The sequence below is a fragment of the Odontesthes bonariensis genome, chromosome 4 (assembly GCF_027942865.1).
Source record: "Odontesthes bonariensis isolate fOdoBon6 chromosome 4, fOdoBon6.hap1, whole genome shotgun sequence".
In the NCBI taxonomy this organism is placed as follows: Eukaryota; Metazoa; Chordata; class Actinopteri; order Atheriniformes; family Atherinopsidae; genus Odontesthes; species Odontesthes bonariensis.
The window spans coordinates 38,406,421-38,431,648 of NC_134509.1; the positions used below are offsets into that span (position 1 = coordinate 38,406,421).

The 25,228-nt window shown below is 40.2% G+C and overlaps 1 protein-coding gene across 2 annotated transcripts; it reads left to right on the top strand.

The window, feature by feature from the left end:
* The first annotated feature begins 315 nt into the window (after window positions 1–315).
* Window positions 316–21,785, top strand: socs7 (suppressor of cytokine signaling 7). 2 transcript variants are annotated; one of them, XM_075464147.1, is made up of 10 exons: window positions 316–2,200; window positions 3,008–3,081; window positions 6,853–6,957; window positions 8,301–8,435; window positions 8,572–8,717; window positions 14,255–14,423; window positions 18,297–18,425; window positions 19,816–19,951; window positions 20,715–20,858; window positions 21,257–21,785. In XM_075464147.1, the coding sequence occupies exons 1-9, from the start codon at window positions 684–686 to the stop codon at window positions 20,833–20,835; spliced, it is 2,532 nt and encodes an 843-aa protein (XP_075320262.1). In that variant the 5' UTR covers window positions 316–683; the 3' UTR covers window positions 20,836–20,858; window positions 21,257–21,785. The 2 variants fall into 2 exon arrangements, with proteins under 2 accessions (XP_075320262.1, XP_075320263.1); XM_075464148.1 differs by lacking the exon at window positions 8,301–8,435.
* Window positions 21,786–25,228: the final 3,443 nt, after the last annotated feature.

Sequence of the window (25,228 nt, forward strand, 5' to 3'; positions counted from 1 at the left end):
ATGATAATTTAATGATTTTAGCCTATACTTCAATATAAGGGTACAAAACTGTACCTTCTGAGGGTACTGTCCGAGTGACAAGCCATTGTACCCCTAATGATAAAATTATGTGCTTTATCTTCTGAGAGTGTACGTATTTGATCCTTTTTTTAATATTTGTCCCCATAGCCTATTTCTTGTGTTGATGGGAGGATGGGAAACAAAAATCAGCTGTGCGGCTGAGCCGGGTATCCAATCCTGTGTTAAAACGCCACTGTGGAATTTATGGATCTCATCATCGGTGCTCACGAAGCGGTATTATAGGCTGAGCGGAGGGAGGAGGAGCGGGTGGGGCCTGGCTGGGAACACAGAGAGGCAGACTGTGGTCACTGACCGTAGACTCTTCTGGCTTTTATTCCGCCAGCCTGAAATCAGACCGCATGTCTGACCCAGGGTCGGCCTGCTGCCGGGAGCGATCTGCTGTGATTCCACGATCATTCACAGATGGATGCTGTCCTATCGAAGAGGAGGAGGATGAAAAAATCGCCTGATTCATTTTTTGGCATTTTCGCTCACAGCTTATAGCCTGTATGGGAGGCAGGAGCGGCTTGGCCCTTTCTTTATTAGGAACGAGATCCCCGCGGTTAGCTATGTGAAGAGCAGGTCGCCTTGTAATTCTCATCTCGTGATCCTGTCGAATAATTATGAACAACGCGCAAGATATGTCGCCCGATTTCGTGTTGATGCGCCTGGTTTCCGCGGCCGAGGATGACCGCTTGGACGCTGAAAACGGTAATCTGCCGCCGGGAGGAGTGGTGGTAGGGCTGGGGAAGGAAGTCCTGGCTCACAGTGGGGTCAAAGCGGGTTTGGATATCAGCCGAGATTCAACGGCCGGCCAAGAGCATCCCAGCAGCCACCTGAACAAAGCCCAGCCGAGCAGCGAGTGCACGCCCGCTCCTGACACCAGGGTGAGTGAGGGCCGATCCCCGCTGTCCACGACTCCCCCGCCGCAGCGCTCCATGGAGGCCCAGAGCTTTGACTTCGCCCCCAGCTCCGGCCTACGGCCTCAGCTGCTTGTCTTCTCTAAAATAATGCGGAACGGAGATGGACTTTTAGAATTAGACCGTCTGAATCAGCCGAAGGATGCTCTGGACCAGATTCCGGGGTCTGGCTGCTCCGGCCCAGCTGTCAATAACAACACGCTGAGTCTCGGAGACGTTAAGCGGCAGCAGAACCTGCTGGATCCAACGGTCTCTGCAACCGCGGAGATGCAGGGAACTGCGGAGCTGTGCCATCGGCATCAACTCCTCACCACCCCGCCCGAGTGGCCTGTGTTGTCGGAGAGATCCAACCCTCTCACCGTGATCGATTCCAAATGGGGATGCGCCTCCGCGGACAGAGAGGGCGCCGTGTTCGAGCTGGCCCGGAGGTTCGGAGAGCTGGGTGTTGGTGCGGTACCCAAGATGCTGTTCAAAGCAGGTGAGCTCCCGAAGTGCTCGTGTCAGAGTGCACACGGATCGGTTAGAGGGGGAGTAGAGCTTGGCGATGATCCGACAGAGACGAGCGATGCTTTGTTGGTGCTTGAAGGACTAGGGAGCGGAGATGTTGAGGGTTTGAGCATGGACGAGTGCCCGAAGGATGAGACGGACGATGAGAGCAGACGCCACGAGTTTCTACTCAACAGGAAAAGGGAAATAGTTCAGAAAATGTCCGGGGCTTTCTCCATCAGCAGTTTCCAAGTGGAGCTGAGGAGACAAGTGGAAAAGATATCCCCGGCGGCCACCGAAGCGGGAGCAGCCCCCACACAGGTGTGCAGCCTCCACGGAACCTTGTCCAGGCGGCTGTCACAGGGGAGTTCTGTGAATTCAGAGGTTGCCACCCATGTGTCAGCCAAGGTAACGACACCTGTTCAGAGCTCACCCTGGGCCACAAGCCCAAACCCCAGCCAGGTGTCGACCCCCAGAAGGCGGCCAGAGCGGTGCGCCAGCGCGCCACGGACACCCACAGGCCGGGTCGAAGGTGAAGAAAAAACTTTCAAAGTTCCGGGGAAGTCTAAGAAGGGTTCGCTTAAGATCCGACTTAGTAAACTGTTCCGGACTAAAAGCTGCAGCGGCTCCAGTCACCTGCTGGACAAGAGACCCTCAGTGACATATTCTGTATCCTCTGCCGGGAGTCTGGTGGACATGTCGGGTGCATCATGTCCAGAGCAGGATACTGACAGGTGAGAAGGCCAGACAGCCAAAACTGCTTTTATAATGAAATGTTCCATGGTTTACCCCACTTCTGTCCCAATGGCACCTGGGATAGGCTCCATCCCCCCTGAATTGGATTAAGTGGGTATAAAATGGATGGATGGATGAAATATTCTTCTTTCTCAACAACATGAAGATGAAGCCAGTTTTACATTTACAGTTTTATGTATGCAGCCCACAATTAGATCAAATAAGTCCAAATGGCATTAAAATGACAATACAATTAGCTTTTAATGGTGAAATAAAGAACAAGTTTGAAACAAAGTACAGGAAATAAAATTTGTGATGAGGGAAACAAAAAAAGCCTATTTAAAAGAAGCAAACCTATGAATTCACTCACCATTGCACTATGATGAAGATGCCTTCAGAGCCCAGTTGTATTCATTTTAACTCTATCAACTGGCGGCTTTCTCAAACTTTTTTTGTGCTACATGCTGTTAGATGCAAAGATTTTCAAACCTTTGTGGCCTGTCAGCCTCTAACTTTCTCATTGCTTATAATCCACAGCGACACACGTGTCAGATGGAGGGCTATGATTAAAAAAACATTTCCTTTAGAAGGCTTGAGTGCCACCGATAAGATAAGAGCATCACACAAGAAAGTAAAAAGAAAATGCTGCAGGATCCAGATGCTCCAACTAAAAAGACTCCTTCTCTAAAGCTCTGCAGCTACTTTACTAACACTTTTTCTGCACCCTACTCTCTTCTTATTTTCTTCTTCTTCGTCGTCTTCTTCTTCTTCCTCTGTCTGTCTCGATGTCTGTCCTGCTGCCACAGCCAGCCCAGATTGACCAGGGCCCACAGTGCCTTCTCCCCTGCATCCCTCTCTGCCTCCTTCTCTGCTTTCACTGGTAAGGTCTGCTTCAGTTCTGAAATGGTTTTCCTTAAACCAATTGAAAAAAAAGGGCCATGTTGTGTGACACCCAAATCTATTCTGTTATTAATCAGATATTTGTCAAATCTGTTAAATATTTGAAAATATTGAGAAAAACCTAACACATTTTTTCAAAACAACAAGACTGTTAGGTTTGATTGAATTTGACATCACTGTAACTGAAAGTTGTGGGGGAAAGGGAAACATGATTTTACATATTAAAACTGTGCCTACTGTAAGTTAAACTCTAAAGTATTTGTACTTTCCGTCACCACTTTCAATTTTAGCTGCTTTATTTTAGCACCACTATGAGATGTTTTTTCAATGAAATGTATGACAAACACCCTGCTTCCTGCTGTGTAACCAGGAGATCCTCTGGTTTGGTCTGGTCAGCCTTTCACAGTTTGAGCATGCATGTGCACACTTTGTTTCTGTTATCGCCCCTATTTGGATGAGACAGGGTGGACTCAACTTTGATGAAGCTTCACAATTAAGTTTCATTGAACATGAACCTGGGCTGAGCTTTAATAAGAATAAGCCAGAATAAGAAAACTTGTATGAATGTCTATCATTTTGTTAATTACCCCAACTTGTTGTTCTCATCTGTCAAGTCAGAGAACAATGAAGAAGTAAAGATGGCCTTGGAAATGTTGTGCCCCAGATAAAATCTTTACTCAAACAACAAGCTGATTGATAAAGCTCACCTCATCAGTGTTGGTTGGCTTTCAGGTGACATCTGTATGAATGATATTTCAATGTATAGTTAGAACATGAAGGTGCCCTGAAATCCTGGGGGTCATTGATCCAGCCACAGTTTCACTAAAATTTTAATTCTGGTCACAACATTGCTCTAAAGAGCTTAAAAGTATAAGAAATTATACAAATCGCCAGTTGTACAGCATGTAGAATGTGATATTCAAATAAGACGATATTACAATAGTATGATTTTTCTCCTTTTTGACTCTTAGGTCAACACTAAGCTGAGCTTAGCGTGTCACAGACAACTCACTGCTCTGAGCATGGAAATAAACAAGCGCTTTTCTCTCCAAATAACAATCTTCTGCTTTGATTTATGGTATTATGCACTAAAGCACTCTCAGCTCTGGACCCATTAGTGCCAGATGCAGATGTGACTCTTAAAAAAAAAAAAAAAATCACAAAATTAGTTTAATTTCTTAAAACATGTATATGATGTCATAACCCTGGTAGTTTTAAACAGACAGGAGTCCTTTTTGTTAGGGAATAGTTTGTGCAGTACCATAATCTTTATTTAATGTTATTAAAATAGACTTCATGTCCATGGTTATAAGCTGAAGGGCCAATATGATAACATGTATTAATTATGAACTATGAACTAAAATACATGGTTTTAATCACAACATCTTTGAATGTAAGTTGAAAGTATCATTCATTTTAGGAGAGGTGTTTATTTCAAATACAATACACAAAAGACAGATTTCAGTCCAAAAAATCCAAAGCTTTCCAAAAGCAGATCCAGTGCTGTCCACAAAGGCTGGTATGAGTGAAAAGATCATTTGGCAAAGGAAAAGTTAAAGCAGGTGAAGTGCACAAAGACAAAAACATTTCAGAATACTGATGGACATAAGAAATCCGTCAGATCAGTGCCAGCTATCAGTCTAGCCTCTTGTCAACCTCACCAAAGTTGAACAAAATCAGGACTATACCAAACATATTGCTGGATTTCTAAAATGATCGGAGTTGCTCCAAGTTGGCTTCAGTTACAGCTTGACAGGCCTTTTTGAGAATTTTGGATGATTTGCTGTCACCTGTTAGGACTGGTCTTTCTCATTTACATAGTAGAGTTATATACTGCACATGTTAAGTGCTTCATGTTCAATTGGTATCAATGAAGTCAGTAAACACAATGATATGATCACTAAGACACACCCATATGTATAAGTAAACATTGTATTTTAGATTTTTCTTGTTGTCCCCAGAAAATGTGCTTCGAAGTAGTGAAATTTAATCCATCTTTACATCTTTTAGGCATTTCTAATGCCTCCTATTTAGCTTAAAATACTTTTATTGGTATATTTCCTGAGATCAGTTTTGATCCCACGTTTTTAAAGGATTTGCCGTTTATTTCTGGTAATAGGCCCCAGGCACATTCAACAATCAATGTGGTACTTTTTAAATAGGTTGATTATAGGAATTATAAGAACATCCTGTGTCTCCTATGGCAAAGAGGTTTCCTCCATGCTGGCTATCCTAGTGAGCAGCTTTAGGTAGATCCGTCCCGAAATGGTTAGGGTTAGTGTTTTGAAACAGTAAAAAACAAAAATGTAGATGTTACATTACCGTTTTTCACATTATGCAAATTTGTAAAAATCTATTATGGTGAATTGTTGTGGTCCCTGAGGATTTTTTGCAGAGCATGTTATGCTGGACATATTCAAATTTCAAATCTGGTGTGTAGGCAACATCCTATTAAAAATTTTTATTACAGCACCACTATGTGGCCAGATGTGTTCATGTTTGTTGAGAGAGTAGTTCACACATTTTCCAGTTGTTTGTTCTATGTTTCTGCCTCAATCCAGCTCTTGGCAATTTGCAATGCGGCATAAGAACTGGAATATTAGCAACAATAAGCCAGTACAAACATGATGGGGTTCTACCCCTTCAGAGTTAATAATTAAGGGGAATGACAAATCTCTCGAGTATCTCTTAAGACATTATATTGTGAAAAACCTTACTTGTTGACTCTGCTGTGATTTATGGTGGATTATTATACCTCTGGATCTTTATAGAAACAGTCCAACTGACCAAATATACTCACATAAAGTGTTCTACATAAAGGACTAGATATCTACTTCATCAGATTCATATATAAATATACCAAATCAGTGTTAGAGCACAATCCATCTCAGAAATGGCTGAACTAACCATTACTGCAATCTTTAGCTGAGACTGCCAGTTTAACACTACAGCTGGTGCACCAGATTTAAGGAAAAATGCTAATTATGGTCGCTAATTTTCTGAGCTACGCAACTTTTTATGAATTTGTGCTATGCACGAATTCATAAAAATTAACTCATTTGGATTTTAATCAATTGGATTAAATTGAGTTATCATTGATATATGATCATTAGATTGAATTGTACTGAATCTTTAAAGTGCCTCGAGATTACTGTTGTTGAGAATTCACACTATATTATGAGAGCATCATAGAAATTTTTGTAGTTTAATTAAGAGATCCTTTGTAGGCCAAGCATTAAAGCTGTATCCTGTTACATTTTACTTTGGACACTATATTAACAAGTCACTTGAAATCTTTCAGACTTCAAAACCCAAATTCTTGAGCATGATGAACTCATGTTTAACCCAGCTGGTCTGGGATGTTTCACAACCAAAAGAAAGCTGCAGAGATGATAGAGGCTGAGACTTAATGTGGGTAAGGAACATGGTTAAGATGGTTTGGCTTAGGATGTTTGATTTGATTTCTCTGCCAGTAACAATCTGCAGCATTTCACTTCGGTAAACAGAGAATCTTCAGCTTCTCGGTTAGCCAGGATGGCTTTATTGCAGTGATTTAGGCTGATTAGCAGGGTGTAATTTTCCATAAACATCATGCCTGGTGCAGCTTCAGTGGCCCACTGCAGCACACAAACAGATACACACGTTAGAGCTCTTTTTACTTTTTCCTGCACAGTCAGATAAATTATCTAAATCCTTGTCTTTCTCTTCTTTTTAAAATTTCTCCTCCCGTGTGCTATTTTCATGGCTTCAGGTGAGACTGTTTCTCTGGTGGATGTGGATATTTCACGACGAGGGACAAACCCACCACATCCTCCTACTCCTCCCCCTCCTCCACGCCGAAGTCTCAGTCTCTTAGGTACGTTTCTTGCCCTCAGTGAATTCATATTTCTCTTCTTGTCTTGTTCATACAGTAGTCATGTACACTCAGCACCTAAAAGGCAGTTTAAACCAAGCATTTCTACACTTCAGTAAACAGAGAGCTTTACTGTTAGGAGGCTGAATAAAAGGGAAGCCCAGACGTTTCATCTTGATATTTGTGTCTCGCTCAAACACTCACATTTTGTTTTCTGTTATGTTTCCGGAAACTCGGACACAGACAAATTTTTGTAATCTGCTGTAATCAGGTTGGGCGAGCTTTGAAAGGTCAGCACCCATCTAAAGATTTAATATGAAATGTGGACGCAATGACTCAATCGATTCTCTTCTCTTCCCAGGCAAACGATCTAAAGAGAATACAATTTAATGATTATGCCTGTTTTCAAGGTTGTTTGTCTATTTTTACTTTTCCTGATCTTTGGTGATACAGTAGTTTATCCTGACTAGTAAATATATGTGATATAGAGATTTATTTCACATTAAAGCAACATTCTAACACTGTGATGTGTAAAGAATTTAGTCCTGATTATCAGAGCTACTTTTCATATTTAGTGGCCATTTCCTGACCTTTTGAATCTTTTGCTCCGGGCCGGTTGTATTAATGACCAACATGTCCGTTATACTTCTAGCTACAGAAAAACTGTATTTTCTTCCTTGTCTTTTGCTCTTTAAAGATGTTCATAAGCAGCTCAAAAAATATACTGGATGACATTTTAGAACAGTAAGATTCATTTTTTAAAACAGCTGACTCCTGCACCTTTAACAAGCATTATTCAAACAAGAAGTAGTAGGTTCTAATGAATGCAATATTTCTGCCAGCATGACAGTTTATGTGGAACTGAGTAAAAATAAATGACATACTGTATGTGTGTTTGTGGTATTGGAGGAACAGCACATCTGGTTGTTTGTAGGATGAATTTTCTCCTGGTTCAGGTCTTTCCACTCGATTAGTTGAGGATAATGGTTTGATTGTTGTTCCTTCGTTTCCTGTTGAGACACATTTTGACACAATAACCACAACATAAAACTGATTAGTACATGCAGAGGAAGTCTGTTCATTTGGTTGATTGAGACTCCCTGTCCAATGGTGCTGAGAGAGGCTCCCTTCCTTTATTTTCTTTATTCTAATTTCATTCCTATCTTCATTCCTTTTTTTTGTCCACTCTCTTCCTTCTCTCTTTACACTTTAATTGCTTTCAACTTTTTCGCCCTTCTCGTCCTTCCTGCTGTGCTTCCTTCGTCGTGTCCTGTCATCTCTCACCTACTCTGCCTTGTTTTTCCATTCCTCTTCTCTCCTGTCCCTTTCTCCTGTCCTTCTTCCAGATGACATAGCGGGGCCTCAGCCAGGGCCTTTTTTAGTGAGCGTTATGGGCGCCTCCTTGCAGTCCCTACCCCTGCCTCTCCCTCCTCCTCCTCTTCCCTCCCATGCCACCATCCAGCATAGTCTCAGCTTAAATGGTAAGACGTGTTTGGGAGGTTAGAATTTAGAGACAAGTTTTCTCCTCCATGGTTTTATTTGAATAAACTAAATATTTGGCCATGTTTATTTATGTTGGAAATGGCTGATTTTGCACCTTTAAATTCTCTTATTTAGATGCTTTCCTCCGAGCCATTCCTCACTCACACCCATTGCCAGCTGATGCTCCTCCCCCTACCAGACAGGCTCCACCTCCTGTGCTGTGTGCCCTGCGGCGGTCAGAAGCCAGCAACTTCACTGCAAGTCTGAGAGAGCTGGAGAAGGTAAGACTGTTTGTTACTGTACACTGTACAGTGTTTCCCGCAGGAAATTGCTTAGTCAAGGTGGTGAGTCGTCGGCCGGGACCAGGGGTTTTGCGCGGATAGCGTTCCATCGGGTGGCGGGGGGTGTACTTGGAATGGGACGGGGGCTGTTAGAGCAATAACGAAGCTGTTTAAGAGCTGTAACACTTTTTTATTTACATTATTAACTATTTACTATTTACTATTTATTAACAACCAGTAGGTGTCGCAATTCAATGTTATCAATGCTGTCTTTTAATGTCTGAGCCTGGCAAAGCATTATTACTTCGGTTTAAAAAAAAATAAAAAAAAATAAATAAATAAATAAATTATTTTTTTTTTTTGGGAACGTTGGCAAGGCGGCAGTGCGAGTTTGTTAAGGCAGCCGCCTTAACTATAATGCGCTGCGGGAAACACTGCTGTAGAAAAGCTTGTGATCAAGGATCATTCTCAATCCTCAGAAACTTGTAATATCAAGAATCATACATTTCATTATTTTAATGTTTGTATGTTGAGAAGAATGTTGCATGTGCCAGTGCCATGTATCACATAATTTATAGCCTGAGCTATTTTGCAGTTAGTTTCTAATTTTATCAGTTTGCAGTGATACTTGTCTTGGGTTCATACTCTTCTCAACAACATCATATTCATGCATGTCCAGAATGCCGAACATTCGGATTCGAGAAAAAAGCCATTCCTTTCAGTCCTGTGCTATGACCCTGTAGAAATGTGAGGTGAAGAATTTGGCTGCCCTCTGCCTGGATTCTCCTTGTTTATTCTTGTTTTGGACCAGCACAGTACTCTGATGGTTCGTACTGTTACCTCACAGCAAGAACACTCCTGGTTCAAATATTTGTGCCTGCGTCGGCTCTCTAAGGCTACTTCAGCTTCCACCAAAAACAGGCATGTTAGGTTAACTGGTGATTCTAAATTGTCCTGTGTTAGTCTGTTATGGAATAGCAACCTGACTAAGGTGTCACGATGGGTGGGTTGGCAGGACACGGATGCGGACTCCAGAGGTGTAAGGCAAAACTGGGTTTATTTTCAAAACAGGGTTTAACAAAAGGCGCAGCTGAGCCGGAAGACAAAACTTGACTGTGGGAACAAAAACATGATTATAACTGTGATAAGAAAACAAATAACTTGACATGGCATGAAAAGCCCTTAGCTGGTGGCGTGGCGTGGCGTGGCGTGAGGGGACTGAGGGGAAAAACAATGGCAAAACAAAAATAAAACATGAACTCAAAAACCAAGACATGACACAACCTAAAACATGATGAAACATAAAATTAAAAACATGGGGAAACCCCATGGACGTGACATAAGGTGGGCCCAACAACTCGTCCAGCGACAGTTGAGATAGGCTCAAGCCTCTCCAGGACCATTAGCAGGATAATTATAGACAGTGAATGGATATAATGAATGGATATCATTTTGTCTGTCATCAGTGCTCTTGAATCAGCACTAATTCTTTAATAAAAATGTATAAATACATCCAAGTTTTCACATAAAAAGATCCTTTGTTTAAAATAAAAAGTAAACTGTCTTAAAAGACTTTAGCCTATAAACGTTTCAAGCCAATTCTGGCTTGCTGAGCAGGGGAGGGGTGTCTTTTTTTCAGCATTAAAGCAATACTATGTAACATTTGTACCTTAAAATAACAGCTTGAAAAAAATTAGTTTTAATATTACGATTGGCCTGTCTCCTATGCCCTTCGGGGCTCTGAGTTGGAAAAACTGCGCAATGTAACTTTGCTGGACCGGCCCGGGAGCTAAGCGGAAGTACTTCGACTTGCTTTCTGGCACACCTACCGCAAAAACAAATAGACCCCTCTCACGCTCCCAGGTATATTTGATTACTCTTACCTTCTCGGTCGACATAGCTTGCACCTTCTGACTCCTCGCCGGTTCGTCAACAAACGTGAAATGTGAAAGCGAAAGGGTGTTGTATTTACGACAGTGTAACCGTACATTACCTCCATGCCTGTAGGGGGAGCTCCATAATGGGCTTTTTGAGAAGTTACATTGTATTGCTTTAACCAAAAATATAGCACCTCAGTCTATTTCTCCTCCTTAGAGTTTAGGGGGAAACATTTACAAAAGGGGCTTTTTTGGACTGACAGCACCAAGAACTTTGAAACAAAAAAAGAAAAAAACTCAAAGGCTAAGCGCCTTTTTTTTTGAGGAGCTAATTATTATTTTATTACTTTCTGTAATAACTCCCTGATTTCTTGTCATAATCAAGCTCTCTCTCCTCATTCATTCTGAAGCTTGCTCAAGAAACAGAGCTCATGGTGCGCTGTGTCTCCCCAGCTGCGTCATGCTGCATAAATATCTGAGTTCGAGGGAGGTTATCTTCATAAACAGTTGCAACTATTCCTTTAGTGCAACTCAAAGTTAACAGATTTGATGAGCTATTGCGGATGTTAGATCTGAAATGACTGAGACAGAAAGATGAAATAAAAACACTTAGAATACTGGACCAATCAGAAATGTTCAGCGCTTCAAGCCCCACCCCAAAGGTTCTGGATAATGTCAAAAGTACTTCCTCCCCACCAGTTTCTTGGATAAATTTCCCTCCTGGAATTTTGTCCCTGGCTCCAGTGGTTGAAATGGAGCGGGTCACTGAAAGGACTACGTAACTGTAAAGTGAGTGATAAAGATCAATTGCTTTTAATAATTCAAGTCACACAAAAGTTTGAAAGTCGGATCTAATTTACCACCCAGGAGCAACCTGCCTGATGGTAACTCCTTTACTATTAGTATAGGTTTTCAAACCAGAGAGCTTTTTATATGCCGTATTCAACTACACTCCCCAAACTGTTTGATAAAACAGAAACAAATTCTACTACCTACACTACAGTGTCTTAAAGGGTTAGTTCGCCATTTTGCACATTAAGCCCTGTTTTTAGGTAGTCTGGGGTGAATTATAGATGTTCTGATCACAATTTGGACATTTGGTGCTGAACGGAGCATTTAGGTATCCACTGCTGCAGCCCCCCCACCTTTGCATTGAGTCAATGACCACTCAAGCAAACAATCATAAAACGGCATTAAACTTTCGTTTGAAAAGACATGGAACTCACCGTGTGGTCAGTGGTGGACAGCGATAAATTGACCCGAAAATCGCAGCGAAATGTGCCTTCTAACAGTTGTTTTAGCATTTGGTGGACCTATTTTTCCGGACACCGTTGAATAGCAGCAGCAAGACATCCAGCGACATACAGCGCGCGGAGTAATACTAGTCAAACCAATACAAATCAATGAAGACGGACAATAATGGTAATATAACTTCTCTGAAAGCGTATTTCGCGGTGATTTTCGAGCCAACGTATCGCTGTCCACCACAGACCACACGGTGAGTTTCATGTCTCTGCAAACGAAAGTTTAATGCCGTTTTATGATTGTTTGCTTGAGTGGTCATTGACTCAATGCAAAGGTGGGGGGGCTGCAGCAGTGGATACCTAAATGCTCCGTTCAGCACCAAATGTCCAAATTGTGATCAGAACATCTCTAACTCATCCCAGAATACCCCCAAACAGGGCTTAATGTGCAAAATGGCGAACTAACACTTTAAAGATTCATCCTGTTTGTTTCCTGGAGCAACATGATGTTCCTCAGTGTTTGAAATGTTCGTGCAAAGTGAAATCCTATCTGTTGTTATCAATTGACTTGTATCGTCGTGTGTTTTCTTCACTTCCAAAAAAAGGTTTGATGATACAAACTCTTAAAATGACTTGTACTGATATGTTTAAGTTCAGGTTAGTAAAAAAGAAAAAGAAAAATGTAATTTGGCAATGACTCAAACTACCTTTTACCGTTTCAGTTGTCCAAGTTGTGGTGCTCAAGAGTTTCCTTTATCCCTTCTTTTTTTTTCTTCTTTTTTTTCTAGCACATTTCATGTACAAAACAATTAAAAGTGCTTTACATAAAATAAAAGCATTACAGCAGGGAGTGGAAGAAGCATTAAAAATACATAAAAGAACATAAAGAGGAACAAATAAAATAATTTAAATTAATTTAAAAACAAGCAACAGTCCAGATAAATTAAAAGATACCGTGCAGATTTCATGCATAGAAACATGAGAAAAGAAAAGTTTTTAACCTGGATTTAAAAATGTCTACATTTGAGGAAAGTTTAATCTCCACTGGCAGTTTGTTCCACTTGTTGGCAGCATAACAGCTAAATGCTGCTTCTCCGTGTGTAGTCTGGACTCTGGACTGGACCAGCTGACCTGAGTCCTTGGATCTAAGAGCTCTGCTAGGTTTATATTCTCTGAACGTATCACAGATGTGATATGTAAAATTCTGATTGTAATTCTGACTGGTACTGTAAAATTTAGATTGTAAATTCTGAATTGGTGATCCTGCTGGCTTCATCGTGTGCTAATAAGAAACTGGCAAGAGTCTTATCAGAAGTTTACATCATTTCACAGTAAGAGCACAATATATTTCTCATAAACAGGAGTTGATTTGTTTATATCCAGTTAAAGGTAGGGTAGGAGATCCTGGATTTTGAGTCCAGCGAAGCTGCATTTTGAAAATACACAGGTAAAAAGTCCCAACCCTTTTCTTCACTTTTCCCCCGAAGGCACGCCTCTAGAGTACATGAACGCGCACGAGCACGAAGGTGCACGAGCGCTGTTCTGACAGCAAGCATCGATTGTTGCCGTATTTAGTATTTAGTATTTAGTTTATGCTAACTATAAGTTTAATAATGCTAGGTGCTAGCCAAGCTGGCTCTAGTTTAGCTTCCTGCCAAGCTTCTGGACGTTCACGGAGCAGGGTACGCGCACAGGGAGAAGGTGGGGGAGGGAGGAGCAGATTGCAGTTTGATAGACGGCATCAGTATCCAATCATTGTGAACGGTCCGTTCACAATGATTGGATACTGTTTTTCCTAGATTGTACGTTCTAGAGGCCACTAAAACTTTTCATATTTGTGTCAAAACTTTTAATTAATTGGTTGCAATGGGGGTATGAAGAGTAGTTCAAGCAATATGTAAAAAAATGTTCCAGAAAAAGATCCCCTACCCCGCCTTTAATCATTTAAGCAGCTTATCAAATGAAATCTCCATTTGTTTCTCATTATTTAAGATTAAGGTTACTTTTATTGTCATGTAGTCGTTGTCATACAAAATACACAAAATTTCTTCGCAGCATTTGACCCATCCAGGTTGGCACCTGTTGAACACACACATGCACAGGGTCACACACTCATGGACACAGATGCCATACACTGGAGCGGTGGGCAGCCATTCACAGCACCCAGGGAGCATGGGGGTACAATGCCTTGCTCAAGGGCACCTCAGCTGTGGCAAGGAGGTTGACTGCCACCCCTCCAGCTGTCAGTTCACCAATCTTTTTTGAGCAGTGAGAGTAACCTTCAGGTTACTGGATGACCCACTCTCACCACTCTCACCACGGCTTCTTTCTTCTGCATGTTCTAAATCATGGAAAGTAACAGTAGGATCACTTCTCATTGTGCTCTTGAATATTTTGTTGGGGTCTCCGTCTGCAGTGTGGCTGGTACTGGGGTCCTATGAACTGGGAAGATGCAGAGATGAAGCTGAAGGGGAAACCGGACGGATCTTTCCTGGTCCGAGACAGTTCAGACCCTCGATACATCCTGAGCCTCAGCTTTAGGTCACAGGGAGTCACGCACCACACTCGCATGGAGCACTACCGAGGTGAGACACACACATCATTGAGTGTGCAAACATTACAGACATAGTCATTTTACTAAAAAACATGCAGGACTAAATGCAGGGGAGCCTGTGTTCAAAATATAGCTGAAAAGGGCAATTTATAGGTTCTAAGCCTTTTTTGCTCAAATGACAAAAGCAACTCATCTTATGATGATAAAATTAAAGATGCCAGCAGGGACAAGCATCATTCAGACTCGACGAGGGTGAGTGGTCTCCATGTATTTTTAGGTGCAGGGATGAAAACATGTTTCACTCTGGGATGCTCTCAGACAGCTTCAGTAAATGGCAGCAATCTTTTTCTACTGCTTTGCTCCCTGGTGATCTGATTTTGTAGCTCAGGCCCAAAATAATGCATGCCAGATTTAGTGTTAGAGTCAAAATGTCACAAGAAGATGTCACATTTTAGTTTATCACATGAAAATGAGCTGATAATCCATTATGGTTGCTTTTACTGTCAAAGAAATAGAATTTATGGAACAGAATTACTGGACCAGTTTATCAGATTTCCAGTCAGCGGACTTTGTAGTTTGAGAAGTGTGGCCTTTCCACTTTTTTTTTTTTTTTTTATCTGATAAGTACACCATCACTGCACATCTACTGGTGGTCATATTTTTTTGTGAAGAATTTCCATGTCAGTCAGTAAAATATTATATGATTGAAGATAGATTAAAAGACGACGCCTGCTTCCACCAGTCAATATGATCCCTAATATTTTGGTTAATACTGGTATCGAGCCATGCGCATAATCTGTGGTCAAAAACCATCCAGCAGTGAGGAACACATTTCTCTCATTTAATGCTCCCCTTATGGGTTGGGCTCAAAATGCTCCAGTAGGTCCATTTTCGGGTATGTCCCGGAGTTATTAATTTAGAATGACAGCTTTTCAAATTTATTTTTGGGCTTTAATTACAGGGCCTTCATGTGGCTGATTGGGCTCTATATTCTTAGAAGCATTTGGATTTTGCCTCTTGTTATTGAACCAAGTTGAATCTTTTTGGCATATTCAAGCTCACAGCAATTATAGCATAAAAAAACAATTCTGATAAAAATAATGAAAAGCGATATTGGGTCACAGACACCACTACACGATACAGATGACATAATCTACATCATGCAAATCCTTCTGGTCACTGGTAAGGTGTCACTTAGGCTTACTTACCATCATAGCTACATACCTGAACTAAAGAAAAGAAGAAAGTTTTAGGTTTCACACATGATAGAGTTTAAAGAGCACAATCAAACACCCTCTCACACAGCTGTATATGCTGGTCAGTCAACACTTCAGGCAATGTAACATTATCACACACAACATACTCTGTATGAGCACGCATTACCACGATAAATCATTTATGCAGGTCCACAGTGGTCTACCATACTCAGAAAAAAGGACTTAAAATAAAATGGTTCTTCACTGCGTTTAACCTACGATTCTCTTTGTCCAATCACATCATAGAGATTTGCAGAAACAAGCAGCTTTCCCCCATGAGATGAACAGGGACACAGAACAGCAACGGCAACATGTTTCTGAATGTTGTTGTGATGTCAAAAAACTAAATGAAGATCACATCTATTAATGTTATTCAATCCAAAGATCACACATGTGTCACAGTCACAGAACTAGTTAACACAGATAGAAGCACAGATCAGGACAAATACAGGAATAACAATGAATCTGTGAGGAGTGGGCAATGACTGATGGGAAAGCGCTGCATCTAGCAGGAACATGAGAAAGATTCCAAATAAGGTAGGAAGGGAACGTAAAGATTGATCAAATGTAAGACTATGGAGAATTTTAAAATGTAGAAAAATGAAACTCTGAAAAAAATCCATATACCGTAATTTCCGGACTATAAGCCGCTACTTTATTCCCGGGCTTTGAGCGCCGTGGTTTATAATCTGGTGCGGCTAATATAAATATTTTTCTTTTTTTTTCATGCCGCCAAAAACATTTTGCCTTGCAACATTAGACCAATAAAATTAACAAATAGTTCACAGTGGTCCAATGAAAATCAAACACACTTACACTACTAACTGATTGTAAATTGGTCATTTGTACTCACCCTCAAAGTGGAAAACAAACGAAGAAATGCATATGATGCAGCTTTTAAATAAAGGTGATCAATCTGGCTGTCAAAGAAGGAAACAGAGCTGCTGCACGTGTTGGCATCAATGAATCGATGGTGGTAGGCTACTGTCTTTTTTTTTTTTTTTTTTTGCCAGCTGTGTAACAGGCATTGTTCGAAAAAAAAAAAAAGCATTTGCGTATTTGTGCGTTACCGATTGGTATTTAAGTTAAAACCATCGGTGTTACAGGCACTGTTCGGGAAAAAAAGCATTTACATGCTGCACATATTCTCTGTATCTGTGTATTTGTGCATTGCCGATAGGAAGGCACTGTTCGAAAAAAAAAAAAGCATTTGCAGTGTGTATTTGTTTATGTTATCATAAGCATTTAATTAAAAGTTTAAAAATCCTTACGTATAACATCTTTCTGTGTAAATATTTCATATTACAGTGTGGACACCTGCGGCTTACAGTCCGGTGCGGCCTACACAAGTATAAAATGGATTTTCTTTTTAAAATGAAAGGGTGCGGCTTATATTCAGGTGCGCTCTATAGTCTGGAATTTGCTGTTGTCATCAAATCATTAAAAACAAGCACATATTAATAAAAGAGAAAAAAAGTTTGACAGGAAACATAACACTGGGAAATGTTTCATTAAATTATTCATGAAGATGAAATAAAGGGAGTAACAGAAACAACTGAATAACCAATGAAATCGAATACTGTATGTGAAGAAACTGATTTTTACAATGACTTTGATGTGACTTGATAGGAGATACCCCACTGGGATTAGCTCTTCTGCACAAGTTCACTATTAATGAGTGGTGACTATCTGCTGGCACCCTCTGGACGATCTTTAGAGTGACTCTTTGGCAGCTAAAAACTCACTAGTCGTCTTTGGACAAAAAATATTTACAGACAAAGCAATTTAGTCGAGATATACAAAAAAAAAAAAAGAAATTGGAAATTTGCTCCGGTCATTTGCAAATCAAGATAAACATGTTCCAGCTGGTGTGAAAAACTGCAATCATCTCCAAGAAGCTGTGATGTGTCACAGTTAGGAGACTGACAAAAAGACACACTGTCCAAACTAAGAGGAGCGGTGAAAATGTTCATTGAGATTATTCTGGTTTCATTTTGAGGGAACACTTACACTCAGATATTTCAGTCCTGAGAAATTATACAAGCTATGACATATTAACATATATGATGTTATATTTGTCACCCATGGAGAAATATGAACTTGTATTATTCTGTTAACTAATATTATTAGAAACATGAGAGCCTAAATGTCTCTGTGTAAAAACTTACAAGAGGAAAGCAGTTTCTCCCAACTCTGCTAAGCACAGTGCTTAATGAAAACACTTAAAAATACATACAACACAAGCAAAATGAACAAGTTGTCTCCACCAATTTGATAGAATATATGCAGCATGTATTTCATTGTTTTACTGCATTCAGGGCTTTGTGTCGTGACTTGATGCTAAACAAGTTGATGTGAATCATCTTTATATGCAGCTCTACTTTTGACCAGCCAGTCCATTTTCCTGTTAGCACCCCTGCCGAACCAATCAGAATCAAGCTCTTAATTTAGTTTTTTTCGAAGAAAAAAACGATTTGAATATCCAGAATACTGCATGATAGACTACAACATATTGGCTAACATGTACAGGTTGTTTTGACATTTAAGTTGCGTTGAACAGGAATTTAATTCCTACTGTTGGGATGGTTTATAGATATTAAAATGCTACACGTGATACATTCAGTAAAGACATTTCCTTTTACCTTCAGGGACGTTCAGCTTGTGGTGTCACCCCAAATTTGAAGACCGCTGCCACTCTGTGGTGGAATTCATCGAGCGTGCCATCATGCACTCCAAGAATGGCAAATTCCTGTACTTCCTCCGCTCCAGAGTCCCAGGTACAAGAGTACACACACACACACAAACATCTGCCTCTCTCTCTCTCTCTCTCTCTCTCTCTCTCTCTCTCTCTCTCTCTATATATATATATATATATATTTATATATATATATATATATTTATATATATATGTATATATATGTATATAGAAAGCAAATACTCGCCAAATGTGGAGTATACCACCACAGTTAGCGCTGGCTCAACACTGAAGTGTGATGTTGGTTAAAAAGGGCATCATTTATATAGTTAGACCAAAAGCACTTTCACACATGCACTGCAGTCCTGAAATGTTCTAGAGATGTTCTGAAGTGGTGGCAAGTCAGATTGTAAACGTCTGCAATATTCATCAGCTGGTGAGACAATATCCAAAAGTATTCTTCGGAGCGTCTGCTGCCGCTATGTGTGTCTCTGTGTGTGTGTGAAGGTGAGAGTTTGTACTTTCTGCTAACTGCTCCTCGCCGTTGTGGATATGTACAGATACATGCAGTACTCCCATCTGCAATTCTCAACATGTTGTTAAGAAAACAAAGGGATCTCCACAGAGTCATTTCTCCATCACATGCTGCCTCCTGCATGCTCTAGAGATACCCATTTTCTTGTACCCCCCACATCTTTAGCAGGAAGCCTCCTGCTGTGAAACACCTGTGGAAGAAGACCCACACATTTTCCTTCACATTTCAATTCAATTCAGTTTCATTTATATAAAATCGCAATAACATTTTCTGTGTTCATGTGCGAATAAAACAACTTAAGAAAGCATCAAATGTTTGAGTAGTGAGGAAGTTACCTACACTTGACTGAATCAGTTTCCCTAAACATTACAGAGCTTTACAGTTCAAAGCAGGAAGCAGTTTTCTGAGTTTCACTTCATGTCATTTATCAGTCTGTCAGCAATCTGTAAAGACAAAAAACAGAATTAGAAGATTTTGAATATTTGACTTACAGTCTTTGGAAAAATGTAAATACTACTCTCCATGGACCGTAATCAGCAAAATTTTTTTTTTAAAGTATTTTTTTGGGCTTTTTATGCCTTTTATGATAGGACAGTGTGAGAGACAGGAAGCAGGGGGCAAAGAGATGGGGAAGACACACAGCAAAGGGCCGCTCGGTAAATTGATTAGAATTATATTTTTATATGTCTTTAGTAAGAGACAAAAGATTTGAGGCTGAGCTTAACAAAACAGGACTTTTTTTTCTGTTTCCTGTGCATAGTAACAGCAGAAATGAGGACGTAGAGCAGGGGAATGATGTGGAACAGAGTCATCCAGCGGGATGGGCTAACCACTGGGCAACCAGCATGTCCAGAGCTAGAGGATGAGCCTCTTTGATGTTGATGGGGCCGGTGGGGTCAGAATGTGTCAGTGAATAAAGTATTACTGTTTGTTCCAGGGCTTCCACCCACTCCTGTTCAACTGCTGTATCCTGTGTCTCGCTTCAACAACGTAAAGTCACTACAGCACCTCTGTCGCTTCTGCATCCGACAAATAGTCCGCATCGACCACATCCAAGAGCTTCCACTGCCCAGGTACAGAGCTCCTACCTGTGGTAAACCACGGCAAGCATTTAAAACCGCAAACCTCTTGTTTTCTAAGGTGTTATTGATAGCTCATTGATAGCAGAGGCTCTCACTACACTACGAGGTTGAACATTTGATAGGCTGTGTATCAAAGTGTATAAATTATTAAGAAAATGTAAGAGGCACAGACTGCTTATTGTTGTTTAAATCTAACCAGAAACTAAGCTCAGGAGCCAGTACTGAGCTCATCTTTAAGCTTTCAGTGAGTCCACCTCTTAGTCCAGTCTGTAAAATCTCATTGGCTGGACCTCTGCCAAGATGTCTAACCTGTACTCATGATCTGACTTTTTATCTACCTTTGACCTGAAGGTTTGACCCGAACGTTTTTAAAATTCACGAAATATCTTAACAGTTTATATGATGATAGCAATGATATAAGGCAAAGAAATGCCTCCGTCCTATCATGCATCTGTTGTACTTGAAGAGGATCTGTCCATAAACTCCATAAATAATGTCAACGTCCTTATTTGTGTTTGCCCCCAACATAATTTACAGAAGAAACAATGAAAATGATTGCCTGTTGCCTCACAGCTCTGCTAATTTCAGTGTTAAAATGTGCTTAAGTAAACAGTTTGTCTTTGATACTGTCTGTTTACATGACGAGCAAATTTGTGAGAAAGGATGTTAGGATTTTTTTGTTCAGTTGCAAGAATTTGTATCATATGGTATTTGTTTCTAATCTTTGTCTGTTGTTTCTCTCATCTTTCTCCAGATCTCTGATCTCCTACCTGAGTAAGTTTTATTACTATGACCCTGAGGAGGAGACGTACCTTTCAATCAAGAGCATCCGGAGGGTAGTGGGAGCAGAGCAGGAGGCCGAGTCGCAGACGTAGCAGCAAAGATCTTTTCAGATCAAGTGAGTTACAGCAGTTTCTCATTAGTTCATTTATCTGTTGATTTTGGAAGTTTATTTAGCAGTTAGCTTAACTTAGCCTCAAGGCCAGAAAACAGGGGAAAAAAAGTTCTGTCTGAAACTTAAATAGTCCTCTTAATCTTTCATATTAATTTATATCAGTTCTAGATTAATTTCACTTATCTATTAACATATATATATCTGTACATAATATTAATCTATGATGTAGTATACTGTAATTCAGTTGTATTGAATTGTATTGTTTGTAATTGGATTGAATTTGAACTTTCTTTGTAAAGCACAGTGACATGACTTTTGTTGTAAATGTTGAATCAAATTGAATAAAAATCATTTGAATTGATTTGAACTGAACTGAATTTGTTTCTAAACCCTCTTTCCAGGTTGCTTGTGGAGGACTCATCTGTACTGGTCTGCCTGTCTTCCAGCATCAGCCAATCAGAGTCCCAGGAAGTGCATATCCAGTTGGACTGGGATGGACTCTCCTCTGTGCTGATTTGGACTAATCAAAGCTGGGCTGAGAGTTCACAGTTGAATGCTGGGGAAATGTTGACACAGGACACAGACTCAGTAATATCTGAAGATAGACTGAAGAAACATTATCACCTGGAAACATATTTGCAGACACTAAGAGTGTCTGAATCATGAGTTCAACTTTCCTATTTCCTGAACCTGCTGGACTTTTAAAACACAATTCCACTGGTCAGTTTGTACAATTGTTGTTTCTTAACATTTCCTTGTTTTTCCTTCCATTTTGTCAAAATGAGAGCTTCTGGAAGCTGCCTACAGGATAGATATACACACAGAGGTGGGTCAAAAGAGGCCCCTGCACTAAAAGTGAAGCCCAAACTTTAACCTCTGAATCGGCTGAGTCTGGTTTTTATTTTTCTGTGAATAAACAATGGCAATTCACTGTTTTGCTGACATGTGTGTAACATGGTGTGATGCAGTTTGATGAAAGAAACTTCTGTGATATTTACAATGCATCAGACTCATTATGTATCCATTGTCTTGAGCAAGGCTGGATTACTTGCCTTCAGTTTTGTGTACATCATTTGATAAATCATAGATTTATAGAAAACTTAGACCATTGAAGTATATCACCTATATTTTGTGTGGTCATTCATACACATAAGTTACAAAGGCAAGTTTGTATTACTTCACCACGGGAGAAGAAAACTATAAGAACAATTATTTTATAAGCAGAATGTGTGAGATTTATTTTCATTAATAACTGACAACACCAGTTTCTGATCAAAGAAAACTGTAACAACTAAGAAGAACTTATATTAACTGGGGCTACTGTATTATTATTATTATTTTTTTTACATTTTTGGGGGGAAAAAAAATTCAAATTAGTTGTTGAAATGTTACTTTTCCTGAAAATCCACTAATTGACTGATTAGATCATCGTATTAGTTCTTCAGCACAGATCAGTCTGAGCATTTGGGGAGTTATTGAATAAAACAGTGGAGTTCAGGAGGGAACAGCAATGAATCTTTAACCCAGAGCCCAGATGGGTTAATCCCTCCACGCTCTCATCTACATGTCTACCTTCTTACTGCCATTAGCACTGACTTTAACATGAAGTTTAATATTTGCAATTTCTTGAACCCCTTTAATTGGTCTTTGTCAACATTACTCCCCATAATAGAACAAACTCCTCCTTCAGATTCTACCTGGTAGGTTCAGTTTCAGATCTCCTATGGATTTGGGTGGTTTATGTTCTTATCTTTCTCTTCCAAAAGCCTCTGAGAAGAGTTTAAACTTGTATTGTTTATTTATTCACTGAACATCATCAACTTTATCAGATCCTGTTGTCATATTGCATTCTGCTCCAATGAATCTTCTGCTCTGTATTTGTTGCCTCAACTTGACATGTTTTTTTTTTATATATCACTGCTGTTAACAAGGTATTCACAGAAATTGTGTAATTACACCAAAGAAAAAAAATCCTTACAAATCCAAATCACAGTCGAAAAAAGGGGTTTTTGAAGGGGTTTAATGTGATTGGGTTGATTTCACCATTACCAACGCAACAGCAACGTAATGTTGAGAAGCTAAGTCTAAAGTTGCTATTAGTTCATTGAAATGATAATTCAACTACTGATGCCTCATTTCTGTCACACCGTGCCCTGCCTATCAGTGTATATCTTCCACAGCTGTTCCCTACGTGTCTGCTTTATTTGTTGAAATGGCCAGGTGTATTTTGTCATTCTCAATACCCTGATGCTGGCCTGACCACTGACTCAGCATTTTCAGTAAGAAAGAAGAAGAAAAAAAAGGCTAAATAAATAACTGTGTTGTATGGCATATTTTTTCAATTTGGCCATTTTTATGCTAAGATTGATACAGAAATAAATGAAAAAAAATTTCTATACAGATGAGTTTGTATATTTAAAAGTTTTTTTGATAGGAAACTTTTTGAGATCATATATTTAACACTGAAGGTGCAGTTTTAGGGTTGAAGTCATGACACGTCTGATCAGAAAAACAGAAATAAAGACACTGAGCAGCAAACTTTGCATTTTTACAGTTAGGCTATTTGGTTTTGTTGTCGGTGTGAAGTGCCTCATCCATTTCTCTCCATGTGTTCATCTTTTCTCACACCTTGACAGAATGCTTTCAACATTTAGTCAAACTTACTACTTCAGAAACCTTCATCCACATAACATGGCCTCATTCAGAGGTTGGAGATGCACAGTTGTCATGGAGATGCTTTGCTCTTATCATCTGTATGAATGACTGGATGAACAGTGAAATACTGTATTCAATCTTGTGTTGCTATAGCAAAACTGCTCAGCTATCTTCCCGACAATTCATCTCTATTTATTTAAGACCCTAGGAGAGATAAAAATGTGTGTTTGGCTGATACATTTTTAGCTGGTGAATTAGGAACTCTTAAGAAGCTGGAAACTGGCATTTTTCAATGGAGTGAGCAATTGGCCCCGGGGAAGACCCAGGACACGTTGGAGAGACTATGTTTCTCGGCTGGCCTGGGAACGCCTCGGGGTCCCCCCGGAAGAGCTGGAGGAAGTGGCCGGGGACAGGGACGTCTGGGTCTCTTTGCTCAAGCTGCTGCCCCCGTGACCCGATCCCCGGACCAGCGGAAGATGATGGATGGATGGATGGTGAGCAATTCACTTAACTTTGCCGTGTCTACAGGAAAGCACCTATACTAACCTTTTCTGTGAGTTTACTCTGAAGATGCTTCACAACGTCTGGTGGTGTGTTCTCTGCACAGATGCTTCAGTTTTTCAATGCCAGCTATTCTCCCTGAAATGTTTACGGGTGAAAACACCCCAGCTACCTGGCTCACTTGCAAAGACTGCTAGGTGGAAAAATAATGACGTCCCAACTAAATTGTGCATCTTTACCTGTGGCTCTCCCCAGAGGTACCTGCAGAGACTGTAATAGACAGTACAGTATCTGCATCCTCCCCTGCCAAGTACAGCACTCTTGAGGTGAAGAAAGAGGAAGTGCTTTAGCTATAAGAACACAAAAATTGATGTTAAGAACTGCAGTGAAGCAGGGAGATGACGTACTGAGGAGAAACAAGAGCTGTCTGTGTGAGGTCAAGGGTACTCTCTGGGAAAAGACTAAATGAAAAAGTGCCGCATGCATTGTGGATGTGAATAGACAGAATAGTGTGGAGTGAACAAAAGAAAGACAGCTCATTGTAGCCTCCATGTTAGCTGAAAGTGCTGGAGGCTAACCCAGCTGATGCTGATGACAAATGGGACTGACAGCCACCACAAGAACATTCTCTCCTCAGGGTGAAAAGCTTGCAGTGCCAGTGCTCAGATCATGTCATCCTGCAATATTGGGCTGGAATGAAGAGTCTCAAATCTTCAGTGTTTAAATTTGATCTGAATCCAAGCAACCATTTAATTTAAAAATGCAAAAGATAACAACAAAAGCTATTGTTGAATTGAAAATGTACGGTCAGAATATGTTGTATCCAAATATCTGAAGCACTCTGTATCAGGTGGCAAGAATCCAAGGTGATCAAGCCTAAAGTACAACAGTCTGAGCAATGTTAATCATTTCATTGAGTATTTACTGTAAAGTAGTTTTTCTTATTTTTTCAGCAGCATTGAAGGAGATGAATTCTAATTCCAGCCAAAAACACATACCACACTAATATGTGTGTCTAATCAGACAGTTATAATAAACAATGTCCACTCACAGACCCAGTGGACATTTTTACATAGAAAACGACTCAAACAATATTATATTAATAAACATATCAATAAAACCTCACATTTTTTCAAGTATTCCTGTTACAATTGGATGAACTAGACATTCTGTGACATCCTGTGCGTTGATAAGTTGTAACCATGGATGGAGTACTG